General features: G+C 50.7%; 6 protein-coding genes across 6 annotated transcripts; 3 read left to right on the forward strand and 3 right to left on the reverse strand.

Annotated features, from left to right (window-relative positions):
• Positions 1-248: 248 nt before the first annotated feature.
• FPRO_00198 (putative pH-response regulator palA protein) lies at positions 249-2981 on the forward strand (the record flags this gene model as incomplete). Its single annotated transcript, XM_031225657.1, has 5 exons — positions 249-253; positions 317-554; positions 609-1317; positions 1364-2609; positions 2660-2981. The coding sequence occupies 5 exons, from the start codon at positions 249-251 to the stop codon at positions 2979-2981; spliced, it is 2520 nt and encodes an 839-aa protein (XP_031076272.1).
• A 360-nt stretch (positions 2982-3341) lies between these two features.
• On the reverse strand, positions 3342-4343 carry FPRO_00197 (uncharacterized protein; the record flags this gene model as incomplete). Its single annotated transcript, XM_031225658.1, has 1 exon — positions 3342-4343. One exon carries the CDS (start codon positions 4341-4343, stop codon positions 3342-3344), a length of 1002 nt encoding a protein of 333 aa, XP_031076273.1.
• Positions 4344-5141: 798 nt separating this feature from the next.
• FPRO_00196 (uncharacterized protein) lies at positions 5142-5930 on the reverse strand (the record flags this gene model as incomplete). The annotated part of the gene is made up of 1 exon (XM_031225659.1): positions 5142-5930. One exon carries the CDS (start codon positions 5928-5930, stop codon positions 5142-5144), a length of 789 nt encoding a protein of 262 aa, XP_031076274.1.
• A 1371-nt stretch (positions 5931-7301) lies between these two features.
• Positions 7302-8970, forward strand: FPRO_00195 (uncharacterized protein; the record flags this gene model as incomplete). The annotated part of the gene is made up of 3 exons (XM_031225660.1): positions 7302-7420; positions 7471-7873; positions 7924-8970. 3 exons carry the CDS (start codon positions 7302-7304, stop codon positions 8968-8970), a joined length of 1569 nt encoding a protein of 522 aa, XP_031076275.1.
• Positions 8971-11940: 2970 nt separating this feature from the next.
• On the reverse strand, positions 11941-13341 carry FPRO_00194 (uncharacterized protein; the record flags this gene model as incomplete). The annotated part of the gene is made up of 4 exons (XM_031225662.1): positions 11941-12101; positions 12153-12418; positions 12604-12701; positions 13000-13341. The coding sequence occupies 4 exons, from the start codon at positions 13339-13341 to the stop codon at positions 11941-11943; spliced, it is 867 nt and encodes a 288-aa protein (XP_031076276.1).
• A 7176-nt stretch (positions 13342-20517) lies between these two features.
• FPRO_00193 (uncharacterized protein) lies at positions 20518-21105 on the forward strand (the record flags this gene model as incomplete). Its single annotated transcript, XM_031225663.1, has 2 exons — positions 20518-20563; positions 20612-21105. 2 exons carry the CDS (start codon positions 20518-20520, stop codon positions 21103-21105), a joined length of 540 nt encoding a protein of 179 aa, XP_031076277.1.
• Positions 21106-22212: the final 1107 nt, after the last annotated feature.

Genomic DNA, 22212 nt, shown 5'->3' on the forward strand with positions numbered 1-22212 from the left:
AAGCTTAGGATGCTTTTTGCTAAGTTTATTTAGCATCCTCTTCTAAAGTCTGATATTTTCTTGCTCCCCGGACTCTAGGGTAGCGACTGCTGCGCCACATCGTATGTCATTGCCCCTCCAACGTGGCGCCTCCACAAGCTCCAAGCTCTCATGAAGTCATTGCAACTCTAGCCTAGCGATCTTGGCAAGAAAGCCGACTTTACAACACAAAGGCTCAAGAACCCGCCCGCAGGTTCGCAAACGAAGCCATGTCGTCGTAAGAAGACCCAGATATACTGGAAATCCTGAACTCAGCTAACATTCCCTCCCTCCTCAGAAACATCCTATCCATCCCCTTTCGCAAGTCGACCCACCTCTCGCTTGCTTCTACGATACGGCAGTATATCAACACCAAATATGACCAGCACCCGGATATGTTCAAGCATGACCTCGAGGTCATTGATGCACTTCGGCGCGATGCGGTGAACGTGCGAGAACCGCATCCGAGCGGCATCAAGAAACTTCAAGCTTATGCCGGGCAGCTTGTTTGGGTTGGGGGCAAGTTTCCCATAGATGTGAGTGTCACGCGATGTTGGACGACTGCGCAACAAACTGACGTTGATGAATAGATTGGCGCCGAATTTTCGTGGTACCCTGCGCTTGGATACAATACCGAGCGCCCTATGGTGCGGAACAACCTCAAGTACGAGCTTATGAACATTCTCTACAACCTCGCCTCCCTCTACTCCCAGCTCGCCATCAACACGCCCCGGGGTAACACTGAAGGCCTCAAATCAGCAGCAAACTACTTCTCCCTCGCGGCTGGCGTTCTATCACACATGCAAAAAGAGATCCTCCCCGAACTGCGAATGTCCGATCCTCCCGAAGACATGGACCACGACACACTCGAGTCGTTGATCCAACTACTCCTTGCCCAAAGCCAAGAATGCTTCTGGCAAAAAGCCGTTATGGACGGCTACAAAGATGCGTCAATTGCAAAGCTCGCAGCCCGAGTGTCCGACCTTTATAACTTTGCTGGCGAAGCTGCTATGAAGAGCGAAGCCATAAGCAGTGCCTGGATCCACCACATGAGCGCCAAGCATCATCACTTTGCTGCTGCTGCGCAATACCGAGCAGCGTGCGATTGTCTTGAGAAGAGAAAATATGGAGAAGAGGTTGCGCGACTCAAAGATGCTGTTGCTTGTGCGACGGAGGGCATTAAGGAGGCCCGAAGTGGCTATCTTGGCAAGACGGTGGTTGACGACCTCAATGGGTTGAAGCGCAAGGTTGAGGAAGATTTGAAGCGAGCAGAGAAGGACAACGATGTTATCTACCTAAGTATGTGTGCTGCGACCCTTGTTTTGTTGAGTACTAACATTTGCAGTTGCTGTACCACCAAAGTCGGAGCTCAAGATTCTTGATCGCGCAAACATGGCCGTAGCTCGGGTTCCACCGCAAGTTGCCAACCCCTATGACTACTTTGGAGACCACGCCGAGTTCGGACCAGCTTTGTTCTCTCGACTTGTCCCCTTCTCGGTGCACGTCGCCACATCGATTTACGAGGAACGACGTGATCGCATGGTTAGCCAGAATATTATTCCGGAACTTGAATCGCTCACAGACAAGATTCACGAAATTCTCACATCGCTTGGGCTACCTGGATCTTTACAGGCTCTTGAGAAACCCCTGGGTCTACCGCCAAGTTTGGTCCAACATGCTGAGGAGATCAGACAAGCGGATGCCATTGGCAGAGTGCAAAAGGGCTTTGCGGATATTGACAAGTTGCGGTCTGGAGATATGGCAATCTTCGAAGAGGGCAAAGCGGCTCTAGCTTCGGAAGAAGAGGAAGATCAGCGGTTACGGATGAGATACGGAACAGAACGATGGGTGCGACCCGAGAGTCGGCAAGATCCTCAAGGTGGAAAGCTCTGGCAGCACGCTTCTGAGATCGAGAGTTACTTCCAAAGCAGTATCAGTAGTGACGCGGTCGTCAGAGAGAAGTTCGGAGCGATCCAGGACCTGCTTGCTATCCTTTCCGGACCGGACCGAGATCTGATGGACTCTGTGCCGTCGAGCCGACGGGTTGACATACCCGAGACTTTGAAACCTGTCATAGGAAGATTGCGCGGCGCATACAACGACGTTCTTCGTCTCGAGAGCCGTCGTCGCAAAAAGGTTGAAAGTTTGCGGGAAAACGCCCGGCGCGATGACATTAAGCCGGACATTCTCAAGGAAGCAGCCCGATTGGAGCGAGCGTATCCTAACACAGCACTCGTCCCGGCTCACTTTGAGGAGTTCTTTGACAAACGACTTGATAAGTTGTATGAGCCCGAAGTTGAAGCGATTGAAAAAGAGGCAAAAGACCAAGAACGACTGTTGGCCGATGTTCAGCGTATCAATCGTGAGTTTGAGTCGCAGAAGCGACAGATGGGTGAGCGTGGGAACCGAGAACGCGAGGTGGCTTTGCAGAAGCTCGATAATGCCTATTTTAAGTACAAGGAGATTATCAACAACCTCGAAGTTGGACGCAAGTTTTACAATGATCTGAACAAGATTGTTGGACAGGGTTTCCGTGATGTTATTCGCGGTTGGGTGGCTCAGCGCCGCATGGAGGCCAGAGCGTTGGAAGAGTATGTTTTCCATGAACTTGATACTAATCGTTTACTGACCGAAATTACAGAGAAATCAACATGCCGACATTGTCAAACCTCAACATCTCCCACCAACAACCTCCTGCCCAAAGCCCAATGCCGTCGCACCAAGACCCCTCCCACTCATACGCACCATCACCACAACAAGCCCCTCAAGCTGTGCAGAGCCCAGCTCAGGCAAACATACAATCTTGGGGAGAGACGGTACAGCAGCCAAAGCCAGTGCAACCAACGCCGGTTGGTGCAATGTGGACTCCTGGTATGGGAATCAAGTTTGGTCAGTCTGGTGGTTCAGGGCAGCCTCCTGCACCTGGGACATGGAATCCCAACTCTGGCATCAAGTTTGGTTGAGTGTAGTTGTGTAGATACCCTGATTTTTAGAGGGCTGTTTAGTAGACATTGCATACATGGCGAATACGAGTTTGTTTACCACCCACTGGGAGAGGAAAGAATGCTTAGGGCCTTGATCCTCAATGATAAAAAGACTTAAGTAAATTTAGTGTAAGTTTGGTATACCTAAGTCTAGGATAGTCTTAGGATAACTTTTGCTGAGTTTATTTCAACATCCCGTATCAAGGTCTAACCGATGTCTTCCTGTTTCCTGCTTCCTGAGGGCCCAGTGTCATAAGTGTCAATTGTATCTTGTCCCAAAACCATTGTGAAGTTTTTCGCTGTATCCCCCCCTCCAATGCCAATTCTTGGGCCGCTAATTCATCGGACAGTGTAAACACCATGGCTGACAGCATGGTATCCTCTCTTCCCAACCTTGCCCGTCAAATCGCTCTTCCACTCCTTGCCTTCCCCAACCAACTCGACAACCTTCTTGAACGTGAACTCCGGCTTCCACCCCAATTCCTCAAGCGCCTTGCTAGAATCATAGACCCGATCGATCCTCTTCAAGTGACTCCACCCCTTATCCTTGAACACCTGCACACACTCCGGCGCAACAGTCTCAAACACCTGCTTAGGGTCTTTGTCCAGCATCGCCAGCGTGTCAGCATCATTAGGGAAAGGCGGCTGCGCGCTGATGATGTACTTCCGAAACTGAATCTCCCGTGCTTTCTTCATCGCGCAGACTGCCGCGCGGACTATGTCTTCAATGTCACAGCGGCGATACGCTAGTTCGAGCACTTTGAGGTTGTCGTCCGAGACAGCTGCTCTGCGATCTTCATCGTCATCCTGCTCCGGGAAGAAGCGGCTCGTGCGGAGGATGACGACGGGCATATTTGTTTGCTTCTGGACAAGGAAGCATAGATCTTCTGCTGCGACCTTTGTAGCGCCATAGATGTTCTTGGGGATGGGGACGACGGTTTCGTCGATCCAGGCGGCGGGTTGGCCGGGCTTGGGACTCAGTGCTGCGCCGAATGTGCTTGTTGTGCTGAAGAAGACGAAGCTCTCGATCTGGGCGCCGAGTTTGGCGGCTTCTTCGAGAAGGACGAGGGTGCCGGTGATGTTTGTGTCGATGAAGTCTTGCTTGGAGTGACTCTCGACATGGGGTTTATGCAACGTCGCAGCGTGAAGGACATGCTGGATGGGGTGTTTCTGAAAAAGAGATGTTACAAACTCGCGGTCTGAGATTGATCCAACATGTGTTGTGTTCTCAGAGGGCAAGATGTCGATCCCGAGCGGTGTAAAGCCGAATGTCGGGAGGGAGAGCATAAGGGCTGTGCCGAGATGGCCGGATGAGCCTGTTACGAGGACGTTGTAAGCCATGGTGTTGGAAGCGGATTTTGCAGGATGAAGTGGGTGAGAGGAGGAGGTTTAAAGGCTTTTTCGAGGAGGTTATGGGTGAAGGTGAGGGTTTTGTAGATGAGGTGGGGTTTAGTCGGCGAGTGAGTCAGGCACTAAGACGAAGAGAGGTGTATCACGAACGAGGGCGGAAAAAAGGGATTGGATGGTGAAGATGGATGCTGTGAGAGGGGATACAGTGGTTGTGAGATGTTGTTGTGAGATCAGGCAGGGTGAGTTTCACGACGTGGTGTAAGGCCGAATTGAGTTGTTCACAGTCGTGTTCTATAGAGGCCTAGCTCCTTATTTATGATGTCCATGGAGTCTTGGTCTTATATTCCAGTAGTATGGAGTCTCTAAAAGTGATTCTGTCGTTGGTGATGGCTTCAGAAGTTGCTGTCAGCATTCAGTCACCTTAGGGGGTAGTGAAGATATGGTTCGACGTAACCACTCACTGTATTACATGCCGCGCGCCAATGCACAGAAAAGACTCTGAGATGATACAATGTGTCACGGAGTGATATCGGCTAGAGAAGAATGTTTTATTCTGCCAAATCTAACTGTTAAACTTGGCGTGTATTGATAGAACGCATTTACCAGTTGGATGCAGGTAGCAGTGAGGACTCAATTAGATCTCCGAATCACATCCGCAATTGAACTTGACAAGATGCTGGCTGGTAGAGAATATTCCCTGAAAATGTTCATGTCTTTGTTGTCCAATCGACTCTATATATATCCTGTGTTCACAATGCCCTCATTCTCAGCCTATGTCCAACAACGTCATCACTGCCGTAACTTGACCTTGACCACCAAGCCCCATCCTGTCTTGCCCTCCCAAATACCCATTTCGTTCTCCCGCCGAAACGTAACCTCCTCAGCCTTGACCGTCATAGTGACCGGTTCCTCCTCCTGTGCCTTTACTACCGGCGCTGGTGGTGTCGATGGTTCAGATTTCTTGAATAAGCCCCATCTTGATGCTTTCTTTGCTTGTTCGACGTGTACTCTGACAACCTGACGGTCTACTCGTTCTGGGGAAATGTACTTTGCTAGACGGACTGCCATGTCGTGATCTGACCACCAGAGGACGTCGTCTGAGGCTGATTCCTGGGTGTCGTCTTCCCATCGGCCCCATTCGTCGAAGGCTCTGTTTTTGGGGGGTTCACTCTGTTTAACAGGCTTCTTTTGGTCGCCTACCAGCTTGCGATCTTCTTTAACACGTACAACAGTTCGAGATTGATCTTCATCGCTAAAGAACCAACCCTCACCAACTGCTTCTTCTGGCACCATGGTCATTTCGACGACTCGCGGTGGCGGATCCATGGCCGCTATTGACGAGAGCATATCCTCAATGTGAGGCACCAGCAGGGTGAGTATTTCACTGTCCCGTCCATCGCGCACTGAGTTGCGAACGGCTTGAACGGATTGAATGCGTAGGGGGAGGTTGTTCAAATGTGAGGAGAAGATAGTCGTGACTGACTGTCGTGGTTCTGATGAAGGTAGTGATGCTGAGGGGCCGGATTCAGTGTATGGGGGAGGAAGATCCCCGCCATCGAAGGAGTCTTGCTTAGACATGATGTTGCAATGAGAAGAAGCCAAGTCTGGAGACTCTGCAAGACGTATGTTTAGTCGATGCTACAGCAAATGCCAAACGCCCGATGCGTATACATACATACATAAAACCTGAAACTACCTAGACAAAAAGATCAATCAGTCAGCCCACCATCAATAGCGCTTGAGTGACCACCAACTCAGCCTTGTATCGCCCCGTCTTCAAAGCGTAGTATCGAAAGCGTCAAACTAGCAATCGCCGAAACCACAAAAGAGGAGGGGACTCTCATCACAGCCTTGGGCTGCACATTATGTCTGCCTGAAGGAGTGCCCGTGGTGATCATTGGTTACTCATCGTGGCGCAGCAGAGTTGGTGGTTGTTCAGTCATGCAATTTGGGGGCTTGGCGGTGTTGGGACATTCCAAGTATCATCGAATCATGTTTTGTGCACGTGAATATCTGCATTGCGGCCGGGCGTTTAGCCAAGATGCTCGATTCGGATACCGGCAGGAAATGCTTGTGTGAGTGATTGATTGATTCCGCGATGTGCGCGGAAATTAAAAGATGGTCCGTTTACAGGGCTGTGTTGATAGTGCTTTGCGGCTGAACGTTAGTTTGGGAGAATGGATAGCATAACAGCAAGCGCTGAGAACCAATTGCTAATAAACGCATTAGAAAATGACATTTGTTGGGAGGAAACCGACCTTGGGACTTTGATCCTAAGTGACAAGAAACTTAGGTAACTTAGCATGAGTTTAGGATATCTTTTGCTGAGTTTGTTCTAGCACCCTAAAGCCTGATGTTTTGCTCCCCGAGGCCAACTTACACGAGTGCCCTGAAGCTTCGGTGATGCTTTAGAGGCGAACCCCACTGTAGATCACCCGAGAACGCCCAACGCCCAACCAACAACATCACCACAAAAAGAACCTCACCAAACCCGGGCATTCCCCAAAAAGTGGCGATCACATCACAAGCTCATTCTCTTTAATCTTATTCCTCAACTCAATCTGATCACGGGACCGCATTGCATACCCGCTGTGGACATGGAATTCTTCCAGAAACATGGGAATTGACAGGGATACTCCAGACTCCGCCACCACCTCTTGGAAGCTATGAGCGCGAGGCACATTCATCATGGAGTATGACCCTTGCAGGCTTTGAGACATGCATGTTTGTGTTCCTGTGTCATGATCGAAGCATATAAGGGAGTGGTTGTCCGCTTTGTGAGACACACCTTTCTGATCATACTATACAAATAATTCTCTAGTAACATTGGTTCTAGAGATATACAACACTCGCTGCAAATAACTACTTACACCTGGTCACAGAACACCAGTTCAATCCTTCAATACCCAACTACACTTCCACTCTCTTCTACCTTCAAAACCACCCAAGATGTCTTACAGAATCTCTGCCCCCGATGAGTACCTTGCCATCACTGGCATGGGCATCAAGACGGTCAAGATCACCAAAGCAACATGGGTCTGGCCCCTCCAACGATGCACACGCTTCAGGTATTCCTCCCCCCTTCTTCAACTGGCCAACACTCACTAACTCCTCACAGCATCCGCCCTCACGACTATGCCATGGATCTTCAGGCCATGACTAAGGAGAAGCTGCAGTTCTCTCTTCCTGTCGTCTTCACAGTGGGCCCTGATGTCAACCAGCGCGGGGCCAATCGCCCTGATGGCGACAGTGAAGCCGATGGTCTTGATCGTGAGGACCGAGGGGACGCTTTGATGAAGTATGCTATGCTCTTGGCCAACTCTGAGGAGAAGGAGAATGTCACCCAGGGCCAGCATGTTGCCAACATCGTCAAGGGCATCATCGAGGGTGAAACTCGAGTTCTTGTGTCTAGCATGACTATGGAAGAGATCTTCACTGAGCGAGAGGTCTTCAAGAAGAGGATCTTCCGAAACATCCAGAATGAGCTGTCGCAGTTTGGTCTGCTCATCTTCAACGCCAACGTACGTACCCCCAGCCCCTTTTTACCCACACGATAGCTGACATTCCACAGGTCAAAGAATTGAAGGACGCACCCAATTCAGTCTACTTCGCCTCGCTCTCCCGCAAAGCTCACGAGGGCGCCACCAACCAAGCCAGAATCGACGTTGCTGAGGCTCAACTCCGCGGTAACGTCGGAGAAGCCCAGCGCAAGGGTGAGCAAGAGCGTGAGATCGCAAAGATCAACGCCGAGACCGCCGTCCAGAAGACAGTTCGTGATATCGAGCGCGCTCAAGCAGAAGCACAACTCGACACCAAGCGCACAGGCCTCACCCGCGATGTCGACATCGCCCGCGTCACAGCCCAGCGTACCCTTGAGTCCAAGGATGAGGATCTCAAGAAGGAGGTTGAGATTAAGCGTGCTGCTGCTGAGATGGAACGTCTTCGTGCCACGGATGTCGTCAAGGCTACGATTGCGAGGGAGAGTAAGCAACAGGCTGCTGATGCTGCTGCGTACGAAGTTGAGGCCGATGCGCGCGCTCATCAGGAGGCCAGTCAGCGCAAGGCCGATGCTGCAGCTTACCAGACCAAGCTCTTCGCAGATGCAGATGCAGCAGCCACATACGCCAAGATCACAAGGAACACAGACGCCGAAGCTTATCAGACCCGCAATGAAGCCGAAGCCTACAACTACGCCGCTCAGCAGCGCGCCGAAGCTGAGCTCGTCAGCAAGCTCCGCGAGGCAGAGGGTATCTCCGCCATGGCTGACGCCTACGGCAAGCTGTCCCAGGCCTTCGGCGGTCCCGCCGGACTGCTGCAGTACATGATGATCGAGAAGGGCACATACGTCGAGCTCGCCAAGGCCAACGCCGCAGCCATCCGCGGCCTGGAGCCCAAGATCAGCGTGTGGAACACTGGAAATCAGAGCGGTGCTGGCCAGGGCGGTGGCGATGCGACTGAGACGATGCGCAATGTGTACCAGATGCTGCCGCCGCTGATGAGCACTATTAACGAGCAGACAGGTATTACGCTGCCGGAGTGGCAGTTTGGGAAGTTGAATGCTGGTGTTAACGCTGTTGGGCAGGAGGGTGCTAAGACTAACGGTCATAAGAGCCATTAGGGATTGAAAGGGGGTGGCTGATGGATGTACAGTATGAGAGGAGAACTATGATGGACGATCTTTGGATGTGATGGGCTTGTGATATCCGGCTTTGCCACTATTTTCTTCTCCTTTGTTTATAGATTTGTTTGATACCACTTTGTCAGCTTAGATTGAACATTTTACTTTAATGAAAACGATTTGAATCTACTGGTGAGCGTCGAGCTGCCTGTCCTGTGACAGTTGAACCACGTTTTGGTCTGTGATGGGAATAATACCGCAGCTGAGTCCTTCTGGGGAAAGACAAGGAGCGACTTATCCTCGGATTCTGGTGTATAGACTCACAGTCAACGACGGATACTCGTGGCTGAAGAGACGAAAGGGATGGGAGACAGACAATGGGGTAGAACAGACCCCAAACGGCCATGTGTTGAATGGAATTGTCGAAACACATAAAAAAAACCCTTGCGACCTCCTGTGAGGCGTTCTGGAATAATTGATGCTTCAGGATAGGCTGGCGCACTGGTCGATGCCTCTTTCGTTTTCATCATATCAATAGAAAGCTTCTTGATGGTCTATTCTTGGCTCGGATCGTGCGATATGATGGACGTTGATATGCATTCCCAAGCTGGGATGGGCGACTGAGCTTCGGCTCTCACGCTGGATGAATCTGTAAAACACCACGTTAGAAGAAAACCGACCAAGACTGGGAGTCAAACCTCACGATAGAATAAACTCTTGGCCTTATCAAGCGTTTAGCAGGGAAATATTGGCCCAGGACTTTCACAAGAGGGATGTGCTAGTGAAGTGCTCGCTCCATTCAATGGGGACTTATGAAGAGTCTGTAACACGCCTTGGATCAGCTCAAGTGTCGTCAGGGCGCTCAAACAGCTGTTCCTGTCGGCGAGTTTATACAGAGTAGAAACGAGATCTAGCAACATCGGAAGATCATGCTAAGAACTCTGATTCTTCGAGGCCCGCACCTCTCGACATGAGAGACAACTGAACTGGTCTTTCGTTTATTGGAAATGTGGTGTACTGAAGCCTCCCAGAGGTAGTCCCGATTCTCTGCAACTTGCGCCAAAACCCAGCATGGCGGCCAGGAATGGACGGTGACTTTGCTCTTCTACTTGGAACACTTGCTGGAGAGATCAAAGGGTCGTGATGTGCAGCGGTTGTCATGGAATCATCGGAAGCCGGGGAGAACGGGTTCGTGGTTGGGAGCTGCGTGTGGATTGTCTGGGACAATGAATAAAAGGTTAGCAGGGTTTATGCCTTAGAGTGTGACGATATCACCGGGGTACTTCTCTTGCGTCTGTAGACGAAGATTGATCTGACGCAGGGTGACATGTTGTTTACGGAGAATTCTTTTGTTCATGGCTCGGGCCAGGAGTGGTTTTTGGCAGTGGCTGCATGCTTCTCTACGTTGCACGGTGAATGGATCAGTCTTAGCATGTCACCGAAGGAGTTGGTGCGGAGAGAGATGTTCAGTTGTCGGAGTGGACGAAGAGGGTGGTGGCAATGAGGCGGGGCGGACAGTCACATTTGGAGTTCACAAGGTCTTGTGTGGGAGATGTATGTTCTAATTGATATGAATTGCTTGCATGCTATGTGCGCTGATCAATCCCAAGTTTCCACCACAAGTAGTAAACAAAGAAGATGGCATGCAAAGCCCAGCTAAGTTCTCTCTGCTGATTTAAGCTCCCAGTCACAAGTCTCGCATTGCCTTGCCAGGCACATAGAGCGAGAGTTGAAGATGGTCGAGGTGGGAGGTGAGTTGGCGGTGGAGGGGCCAACCGTAGTCAAAGAAATGTATTGTGAGATGGGAGAGAGGGAGTGAACCGAAGGGATACTGATTGACAAGTTAGTGATGAGTCAAGTCGATGAGAAGTGAAGACAACTTACCAGTTGCTGGTGATCTCCGCCGAGCTGGTCCAGACTTGGATAGAGAGCGGAACTAATGTTCGCTCGTCCAGTGGAAGTCATGTATAATATAATATACAAAAGGGAAGTTTGTCGCTTCGCCTGAGCGTCGCCATTGAAGGCCAATGTATAGTGCGTGTTGAGGAATCGTGAGGTAGGTTTGCTTCATTCTTCGGTTGGCTCGGCATGGAAAATGGGGTGAGATCAATGTGATCCAAGGCTAGACATATTAATTAGTACAATGTCAATGTCGGAGAGAGGGATGAAGACAACTTACCAATTGTCATGACGATGAGACGAGTCTGATCCAAAGCTGGGATAGAGAGCCGAACTAATGTTGGCTTCTCGAGTTTCCCCCCCGCTGAAGTGTCCTTGCTTCTCACAGTTGCGGCAGTCACAGTTCCGGCAAGTCAAGTGGAAAATACGGGATACTGTCTGCTCTCCCATAGTCAAGCCACTAACCGTCGAATTCGATGTCGGTTCCCGTGTTGACCAGCAAATGACTGCTCTGCTGCCGGGAGGGCAGGCCCCGTGGGGCTTCAATGCTACGGTCGGCCGCGCAGTGTGTGTATATATATAGTGGTGAGACAAGACCCCGTGGGGCTTCAATGCTGCGATCTGGTCGCGCAATGAACAATATATATAGTAGAGAGGTAGAGATGTTGAGGGTACAAGGTAAGGATGTTGATGAAGGAAGGAAGGCAGGGAAGGATGGATGTTGAAGTGATGATAGGACGAGGCCGGTGGCTGACTTTGATATCATCACAGGCTTCCTGGTACTCTTTGAGAAGATGAGGGAGCTTTTCAGATTGAGACCGGGGGAAGGATGGATGTCTTTGTAAAGAGAGTACCAATGGAGCCGACGCGTGAAAGTAAGCGACAACGGCAACTTCGGCGATGTAGTTGTCGAGTTCAACTGGCGAGGTTGTGAGCCAAGGGTTGAAGTGTTATTTGCAGTTGAGACTTGTGGCTGAGAGCTTAAATCGACAGAGAGAACTTGGTCATCGTGACTTTCATGAAACTCGTAAATTCGTTGGTATCGTAGGCAGGGTTGTGTCGGTGGCGAGCTCAGATGAGGTCGCTGAGGTCGTCCTTAGAAGCGCCGCCGTCCCAGATGCCACCCCCATCCGGGGCGGCAGTGGCCTTGGCGGCATCATGGGCCTTCTGACTCTGATGGAGCTCACGGGCCTCCTCAGGAGTCACTCCGAAGTTGGTGGTGTTGGAAAAAACTGTTTAAGAGTTAGCATGTTGAGATGGAGGGCAACTCTTTTGAAGATAACTTACATAGATGATATGCTCGGCCTCCCCGACGATTACATAGAATCGTACCGCCCAAAGGAACGGTGACAACATCATGCAACCACCGGGAAGACCGAGACATACCAACTTCAAAACGCTCCCGTGCTGTTTCTTGTTGAGCTCGCGGGCCTCCTCAGGGGTCACCCCGAAGTTGGTGGTACGCGGAAGCATGTCGGCGCCGTACATGCTGCGTCGGGCAGCGACCATAACATCCATAGACCGCTCAATCCGATGCTCAGTCCCCTCACTATGCAAACATAGATTAGTTCCGTCATAGATGGACGTGGAAGACAGTTGAAGATGAACTTACACTCGCTGGACTCGAGCGAGGCGCTCCTCGTGTGGGCCCCGAGGACCAGGGCCGACACTCACCCGCCTTGCGACGGGGATCGGAGCGGCTCACAACAAAGTCACCAAACAATTCCGGCCAACCTGAATCGAAACAAGCAATCGGGCCTCCCGAGAGAGGCGCCAACAATTTGCGCCGAAGGAGGTTGGCCGTCCTTGTTCGGGATATTTCGAAGCATTATCTGTGAAGAGGTCAGTCCTGCCTGTGATGGAAGACAGGGCGGTAGGTACTTACGGTGGTTCGGACATCACGTCCCGCAACGTGCTTCGGAACCGCGGATGTTCGTAGGGGCGGCCCTCTTGGGGCGGCCAGTCACCCAGTATGTCGGGGAAGAGGAGTCACCCAGTGTGTTGGGGAAGATGTTGAGAAAGGTGATTTGGAGGTTCGGTGAGTTGGCGAAGCATGGTCGGTGCCTGATCTGCTCTTGATCTGTCAGGTCAGTACATTTCGCATTTCCCTAGATCACAAATGATACTTACGGTGATGTAGTTGCCGAGTTCAACGATAGAGGGCGCAGGAGTGCCACAGACCTCGATGCGGTGGGAGATGTCCATGTCCTGGCTTAGAGCGCCAGCGAAAGTGGGATTACCATCTGGGTAGAAGACAAGTGCGTTCTTGCCCTTGAACCTCTGACCAAAAGGCTGGAAAGAAGAAGCGCGGCCGCCGTCATACTGGGAATGGCGCCGCCGCTCATTGCGGAAGTACTGCCCAGCAGTCTGGGTGAACAGACCTAGGTCAACAAGTTTCAGTTGCCTGCCATTGCGGTTGATTGTGAGGGGCTGCGTACCAACGTGTTCGGGGTTCTCAACCGAGCGCTTCATCTTCGACTGGTTGTCCGGGCCAGGGAATGGCTCTTCCTCTGGAGGGGGTCGTTGTCCCAACCATCGACGACGTTCTCCGGCACCATAGAGAAAATACGGGAGGCTTTCCTCTATGGTGCCAGAGACCACAAGAAGGACGGGCAGTCGCTTCAAGTGGCTGGCCCGGGACCCTAGATGAGTGGTGAGTATGTGATGTGTGCTCATGCGTCGAAGCGAAAGTGAATCACTGAGTAAAGTGAAGCGCGAGGCACTGCGTGTTTGGGGGCAAGGAAAGAGAGGAGGAGATTTGGGGAGAAGAAATGAAGAGCAGCACGAGATGTTTCCGCTAGGAGAGAGAAGGAAAGGTGACGTGACTCACTGTCGGTAGGTTGAGGCCGCGCAGGACCCGGAGCCAGACGTCGTTGGCGATAAATATATTGGAGGAGAGGGGATAAAAATGTTTGAGGATGAGAAAGGAAGGAAAGAAGGGATGGGGGGAAAGTAGGAAGGGAGAAATATAGAGCCCCAGCAACCGAGCTGCATGAGGGCTTCTGCCCTCTTCCACTGGCAGCCATGCGTCTCTGTTACTGGCAACAATGACATCACGCTTCCAATTCGCTCGAGGGGGAGCTCCTTGTGTTACCGGAAGGGAGCTTCAGTGGTTCCTAGTACGTTGGATGGCCCCTGGGGAGACGTACGTGCACCTATCTAGTCACCTGCGGGCAGCTGATACCCTGAACAGACCCTCCCAAGGCGTCTCCAAGTGCTATGATATTCTATTGTTCAGTTGCATGAATATGTATCACGGGATTGGTAGTTTTAGACAATAAGATCACTTTGCTATCCTCCTCGTTAATGTGATTTACTGGTAGGTTGACACTTGGGGATCAATGGATACACTCCTCGTCAATGGTGCGAGGGAGCCTTTGGCTGGGTCTCCATTTGCTGCACTTGGTTCCTCTGTGCGTACTTTTGTGTGGTGGCCAAGGCCGTTGGGTAAAAGCATTCTATGCACAAGGTCCGTGTTCGCGTTCTGACACTGCCCTGACCAAGAAACACTCGGTGATTCAGACCGCAAGCAAAACCATACCGCCCCCGCTTTGACAAATTAAGTGTTCAAACTCAAGGCGAATGTTGAAAGAGAGTGTCAGAGCCGTATTTTGGGAGTCAGTGATATGTACACTGGTTCGCTCCTGGTCCAAGACATCTTGACAAAGTTACTCCTTTTGACAAACACCACGCACACTACAGATCTCTGAAAACTCACTGTGATATTCGCTTGCACCTGAAGTGAGTACAGGCACCGAAGGGAAAGGGACAGTAACTCAATCGAAATACGAATCCCGCTGCGGACTGTTGCGAGCTACCCACCACCACATTGGCCACAACCGAGGTGTGAGCAACCCAGCAATCGCTGCAGTAATACACCATTAAAACACTGAAAACAAACTCTAATGACCTTTCGTACAAGTTCGCAACATGCAATTCCATCGCTGTCATAAGAGTGTCCTCTACCCCTTTTCACATCGCCCTCCGACCTTGACCAGCTCCGACCTTGCGAGATACGTGACATCAAGCTATTGGGACGTAGTCACCGCCGATCCAATATAAGGCGCGCAAGCTATTCAAGCTCGCATCAAATTGACCCGGCGTTGACTGAGCGCTGCTCAGTGTCATCATTCTGGACACAGCACCACACGTCCACGACTCCACAGAACACTTGAGTGAAAGGTATTGCAAGATCTACATGATTCACGGTACTCGGTGACAACAATTGGAAGCCGCAGGACTTCCTACTTCGGTCGTGGCTTTGTTAATAACAGTATCTAATGGTGATCTGGTCTCAGGGGCTTCCAAATCGGCAGCGACATCTGGACAATTTACATTAATCTGATTCATAAACGATTCCGACTCTTCAGAAGACCAGGAAACACTTGCAGCAAGAGAGGCTCTGTATCATGAGAGGAGTTATGCCTGGGGAGGGGGGCATGATGTTGGCCTGCAGCAGGTAGTGGTGAATGGTGACCCTTAGACGTAGAGGTGTGCGGTCTCTGAATGAAAGCCTCGTCTTAAAACAACGCATGTACAAAGAAGAGCTCTTGAAGCTGTTTTCACCTTAGTCGGACAGTCAGAAGAGAGACCTTCTAACGAGTTCCTTCAATGCAGCCGTTGGCGCCGACACTTCCACAAGGACACCTACATCCACTACAGGTTCATTGATGGAGACCAGAAACATCTTTAGTCACAAATCTGTACCAGTAGCATTGTAGATTCAACTGATTGAATGCATTTTACTGGCGCCATCGAAGAAAGAGTGGGCACTTGTTCTTTCTGAAAGAATTCCAGGCGCAGAAAAAGCCTCGGGACGCGAGGCAATGTCTTGAACACATCTCACAAGAATATCGTTTTCCCGTCTGAAGTGGACTTGGCCTCTTCTTTTTGATTCGCCCCACTCCTCAATTTCCATCAGTGCATCTTGCAAATAGGCCATCCCGGTGTCTTCCACCAACACCCCGCTTCCACTGATAGCCCTTCCTTTGAAGACGATACAGGCGCCAGAAACGCTTGATGTTCAAAGCAACAGACCTCTTCGCCACCCAAACACTTCTTCGATCTAGGAATTTGGAGTGTTTTGCGGAAAAGGGGTGCATCACACAGTCTCACTTGACGATCAATATCCCAGACCGAAGTGATCCCACTCGATCCTAATTCCCCAAGTCAATACCTAAGCTTTGCATCTGTTTCACTCGCCATACATTGCCTCTTGGGACGCTTACAATGCCTTCACCTTACAAGAGGGGCGCTCTTCAGACATATCCCGCGAATCTCATCAGCAAGTAGGCCCACCGTGGCAAGTGATACAGGGCTAGGAAGAGGGCTTCTCATATGATACACCTTTACCTCAGAGCCTCACAAATGTTCAATCTCGGAAATGGGTAAGTGAACAGCTCTGCGTCATGTTCAAAACACATTCTCATTGACCTCCTGCGCTGAACAACACTTGACTCGACTGATAGCGTCAACGCTTTTCGACAATACCACCAACCCGAACCCGATCCGATCATCTCAGCCCTACCTGGGGCAAAGGTTAGATACGCGAGAAAGCCAAACAGCTCAAGTCAGGGATGGGCCAGCGCGCGTACAGTCCCAAAGATGACGTCCATCAGCCCTCAAAGGCACCCAAGATCCTAGGCTTTGCTCGGAACTAGTCTGTATACCGCTATTCACAAGGGATCGCACCCGAAAGCTCACGTTTGCTTCGACATTGTAGTCTGGGAGAGTGACCACTGCGTCTCCGCCCTCTGGGAAGAGAAGCAAGGTTACCGTCATCACCACTTGTAGCCCAAGCAACGGCAAGGGGATGAGGCCGGCTATGGTGTGTCAGCTTCATACTGATGCATTTACTACACCTCTAATTGTTCTCTACAGATCATGAGTTCAATGATGAAATACACAGCGAGCTCAGCAGCACGATTGCGCCAACTCCGAAGTAACAGCCGACAACGAACTACTATCTCTATCACTCACCCTTTGACCGCTACGTCATGATTGAACTGCAAATGGGCTTTGACGATACATACGGCGCCGGTACTTTACCCACAATGCTTTCATGATGCCCTCGACTTAACCTGTCTCAGGAGTGCTGTCACTTCAGAGACACGTACAAGCGGGACGAACCACCTCAGTATATCTTGCGACTTCATACTACCCTTCCATTTGTACTGGGGTACCAATCGCGTGGGCCCCTTTAGGGGACGAAGGGTGGTTGTTGAGCTGCGCCTTGACCAGAATTCATGGGGAAAATATTCAACTCCCAACCAGAAGCTCATGGTAACCGTCAGCCCCGTTGAGTGGCCCCAGTTCCGATAGCGCAATGAGGGTTACTTCAGCTGCTTCAAGCAGGATGCGATTCTTGACAGCAAACACACCGGAAGACGTTCAAGACCTCAACGCCCACTGATCCATCGATGAACTACAACATGAATCAATGGTGGAGATTTACCCGAGAGGTGACTCGAAGTTCGTTGGGAAGAGTCCGATTACATACTCGATCTTTCCCCTTTCTCTTCCGTGATGCCAAAAGGGGATGCTAGCGACGTGCCAATCCAGCACACAAACGAAAACTCGACATCTCGCTCCAGACATGATAACCGCTAGAAGGAGTTAAGGCGCTATCGACTCCAATGTGTCAGGGGCCGCTGAGTGGCCCAAATTGGACTTATGAGACTACAGGACACTACCCGATAGCCGCCCTCCACAGCATCGGAGTCGCCAATTGAGATCAAGTTGAAGTCAGATGGGATCTGTCATGGAGAGAATGGGGCGGGCCAGCAACAAAGAGCAAACACACACGGCCCAGTGAGGCAGTGACTGATCGAATAGTGGTCTCCTGTTCCGACACAGAACGTCCCTCCGCAGTCCGTCCACTTTCACAAGTAGGAAGCTAGTACGTGCAGTAGAGCAGTTTCCTACCCAACCTTGATAGTTATGCGATCAATCTGATCAGGAGTCTTATACTAATGTCCTTGGTCTTCGCAGTATTTCCACTCCACACCGTACCAGCGTCCCGCATCATATGCGCCTGCTCGAACCCAATCCCACCGTTATCGTTTCGTCCACTTGGCCTTGAGCATGGACAAGAGAGCCTGGGCGACTGTGGCATCAACTGAGGCCGCCCAAAGGTTCCAAGTTCAGAGACCCTGCCACAGGACTACACTATCCCTCCTTCGCTTTATCTTCGAAGCACATGGCAAGAGCCTCTTGGAGTGTTACAATCCGTCCATGCCAATGTCCCAGCTGATCGAGTCCTGCAGCGCCGCCAACGTAGCCAGCGACATAGCTCATCTTTGGCTAAGCTGAGAAGGAAAGACGGTCTCTGGGCTCGTCCCCTGAGAGTCAGTCTCGATGACTTACCGAGCCTCTTCTGAGGATTCAGCCAGCTCTTCGGCCCGTCGCCCTTTCCGAAAGTACAGGTCATCACGACGAGGGATATCGGAGCGCGTGATGAGCATTGAGCGCTCAAACGCGGTTGACCGACAACATTTTTGAAGTATGGAAGACAACTTGGAGGCATTGTGATAGGGTGGCGAGGGCGTTTCCCGAGGAAGTCGTATTAGTCTTTAGCAATTCTGCCCCAGGCATCTCGCCGTTGGAGACCAGGCGGTGGAAAAGGATGAAGCCTAGGGTTCAATGATATAGAAAGGTTACGTGTTCGGGTAGCAAAGTGTCAGGTATTTCGCAAAGGGCCAGAGAGGTTTTGTTTACTCAACATGAATGGTAGAAGCGACGAGAGAGTGTTTGTGGCACGGGAAACATAGACAAACAAAGATTGGGACCGTAAAATATGCGCGCGGCTGTTCTGGCCAATCATGTGTTCTGGAGCGGCAGCTGAACAAGGGATCACGAACGACATGTCCTCTTGTCAACCATTTTGTTCATAGAACAGGATGTAGTTCTTGCCTTTTCAGAGATTCAAACAATGAATTATTACAGAACTCATCAAGAAATTTCCTTTGAGGAGGCCGTGTAACCTATTTGACTCGCATGTCCCATTGTAAATCGGACAAGAATTGAATGCATGACTGTGTATTCCCCGTGAACCTACCCTACAGACTGCAATATCGCCCCTCTACCTTTTTAATTCGGGGGAAATAAGCCTACATCTTTGTTGAAAACACTCACAGTAATATTTAAGATCTTCTAAAGGAAAGGTTTATCCCACTTCGTAGGTAATCTCATGGTTCTATCGTCATTATGGTCCAAGCATCGTTTTGGTGCTGACCCCAGCCATTTCTCACTCAACATTCCTTCTAACACTCAACTATAACACCACACAGGATCGAGAAGACAACTTGAGGCCCCCAATACACCAAACTATGCTACAGATGATGCTTTATCTTTATAGCACCCCGACTAGCGAAACGCTGGAACCCTGTCCAGTACGCGGGACGGTGGACCTCCATGCCTCCTCAAGTTGCCAGCAAAAAAGCCAAGAATTCCACCGACGACCTCCATGGGAACCTCACCTGCTTTCGAAACACGAACATGAAGTTGAGAGATTGTGTTTAGTCAATAACCCAGCGGTAAGCTCCCCCTTTTGGTGCTGAAGCATCGTGCCCCGAAGACATCATTGAAAACCTGACGAAATACTGATCCGCATATGATAAGCCACCAAGCCTTCGCTCAGAATATCTACCGCAGTCGGACCCCTTTGGAATAGAAGGGGGCGAGCTTAATGGAGTCGTTGGAAAACTACATTCCAACTACATGTAGTCGGACGGTAGCTACGAATATCTCCCTGGAAAACAGAAAGGTCAAATGTGCGGCTCCAGGCTGCCACGACACGAAGAACACGAGAAGGATCAGGGTCCGGGTGAAAGATGAAGCAGTACAGCGACGAATTGAGAGGTATCACCAGGAGTGCAGTCGAGTCCTGGAGCAAAACTCGAAGGGCCAAGGGGTTTCTTGACACCGTCGCCGCACGCAAAAGAGCGACGAAGTGTGGGATGATTTCACGAACATTTGTTTAAAACTGTACGCAATATTATTCGAGAAGAATACGTAGCGGATGAATGTGACGAGGAACACAGATCAAGAATCAGTTCTCAGCGATTAGTGGTGCTCGAGCGCAATATCACGGTTCTCAACAATAGTCGAAGATCATACTCCGGTGCAAGACACTTGGATAAAGCCCGACGCCCCCATTCATGAACTGTCTGAAACGCATGGAGTTGTGACATAATTACTGGTGGTCAATGAGACTATCTCCTTATGCAGTGAGATTCCTCACAGATGAGAAACTTGGCCGCAAGGGGGTTACGGAAACTCGCCCTTGTCATAGCTTGTGAAGCTCTTCGCAGCATCAAGATTCTTCGCAAACGCAAGTAGGATAAGGAACCTGGGTACTTCAAAGCTCAAACGAGACCTACCCAGGTCCCTACTTGTAACGAGCCCACTGTAAATTTGCCAAGGTAACTGGAGGCTCAGTGGCCAGTACAAGCAGACCTGGCCGAGCACCCCTCCGCATCAGTTGCAGTGACGGTCCGTTGTCAGTGCCACTACCGATATGTTACTAATGCACTTCTCACATCCTTAGTGCCGGATTCTAGCTTATAGAATCCGCACCATATTCCCGCTTCTCTCCTTCTTCATCACTATCCATCACCACTCAACCTGATCGCAGAAACAAATATCACCATGAATCAGTCGTCCCAAGAGGAGACCGAGGCGGGGCCGATGATTGGTAAGTTGCAACACTCTTTCTATCCATAATCATCCTAATATTCCATAGTCATGTCGCTTGAAGAAACATTTCGCCACTATGCTCACCACGTTGTGTGGATCAAATACGCATGGGTTCATGGCACCGACGGAGCTGTCAAAGAGGCGTTTCGGAGGTATGTACACCCTTCTTTTATAGAGGGGTTACAATACCCGAAAGACGGCCCTGTCTGGGCCACTATCCAAAGAAATTTGGATTCCATGATGAACATTGTCGTCCAGATCTCTCAAATCATCAAACCGTTCCAATTCAACCGCCCGGACTTGGGGCTCATTTTTGTTGCCTGGCTCATCAAAACCAAGGAGATCATCTCCCGCGACCTGCCCAACCTTTCGGGACTGAATGCGCTCAAGGCCTTGGCCGAAATGAACACCTGGCTCGCCATAATCGGCTCTAAAGGTGGAAGGCATGTCGAACGGATCAAGGTGTCACCTCGGGAGATTGAGTTCAATGAGCAGATTTGGAAAATGAAAAACCACCTGGGAATCTTCGGTCGTCGATGAGACAGGCTTTGAAGGTGCGTCACTCGACACGACAATACCACAGCCATTACTGACATCCTCTTCTACCAGCCTTCGAATTTGGTTGGGCGAACACGATAATGGAAGGCACTGCTGCTGATCCCTCCCTGACGCGTCCGACGTTCGCTCTTGTGAGGCTGGTGTTTCGCTTGATAAGGAGCTGTGTCTCTTTGTTTGTTTTGCAAGTTGTTTTCCGGGCCACGGTCGCCATACCTCTTCCCTTCGGGCATCTAGCTTAATAAAAGTCCTTCTCGGGGTAATGATTCGTATTTCCAATATTGCATCAGTTTTAGGAGATCTTCAGTACAGAAATGGCAGGCCCCGAAAGAAACAGTATCTTCTATTCTCATGAACAGTAAAAGCTGTACCATTCTTTGCTAAGACCAAGGCGCTCTCCCATGCCGCCTCCGCCGCCGCCCCAGACGATAGAGACACGTTATCCAGGCTCAGGCCATACGTTTATTCACGGTATGAGACATAGAAGCACAAAGAGATGTCCATCGTAGGTCAAACTCGTTTGGAGATGAGACTGTGTAAAAAAGGGGCCAGAGATGAGCCCACCCTAGCTCCATTATGTGGCCAGCCACGGAGGCTTTGATCTCGTTGACTTCAATCTCACGCAGTGCAAGGGATGGACCTTGGCGGCGCTGCCTACACTTCCAACGGGTTGGATCCTCACTTGAGACGTATCTCATACCCAAGACTGCTTGTATCCTCAGATTCGCTCTCGACTGCGACACATTTGACCACTTGCGCGTCAAGCGCCCAAGCCCCTCGCTATGAACCCAAATTCCTCTGGTGCTCGTCCGGCCAGTCGTACTTCATCATAGCTCGTCTTTGTTGTCCATCCAAGTGACGACACATCCATCCCAGACTTGACCACTTTCATCTCTTTGGACAGTTCAGGATGCAGCGACCAAATAGGTGGCCACAGCTTTGTCTCGCTACACCAGAGGCCCGGATCTAGAAGGAGGTCAGCATGATTGGACAGCATGTACAACGAGGTGAAACGTACGAGGGGATGGGTACATGCAGAGCGCAATCTATCTCGTAACTCAGCGGCTATTGCTGCGAGAGATGACGGAAGAC

Source organism: Fusarium proliferatum, assembly GCF_900067095.1.
Source record: "Fusarium proliferatum ET1 genome assembly, contig: FPRO_scaffold001, whole genome shotgun sequence".
Lineage (NCBI taxonomy): Eukaryota > Fungi > Ascomycota > Sordariomycetes > Hypocreales > Nectriaceae > Fusarium > Fusarium proliferatum.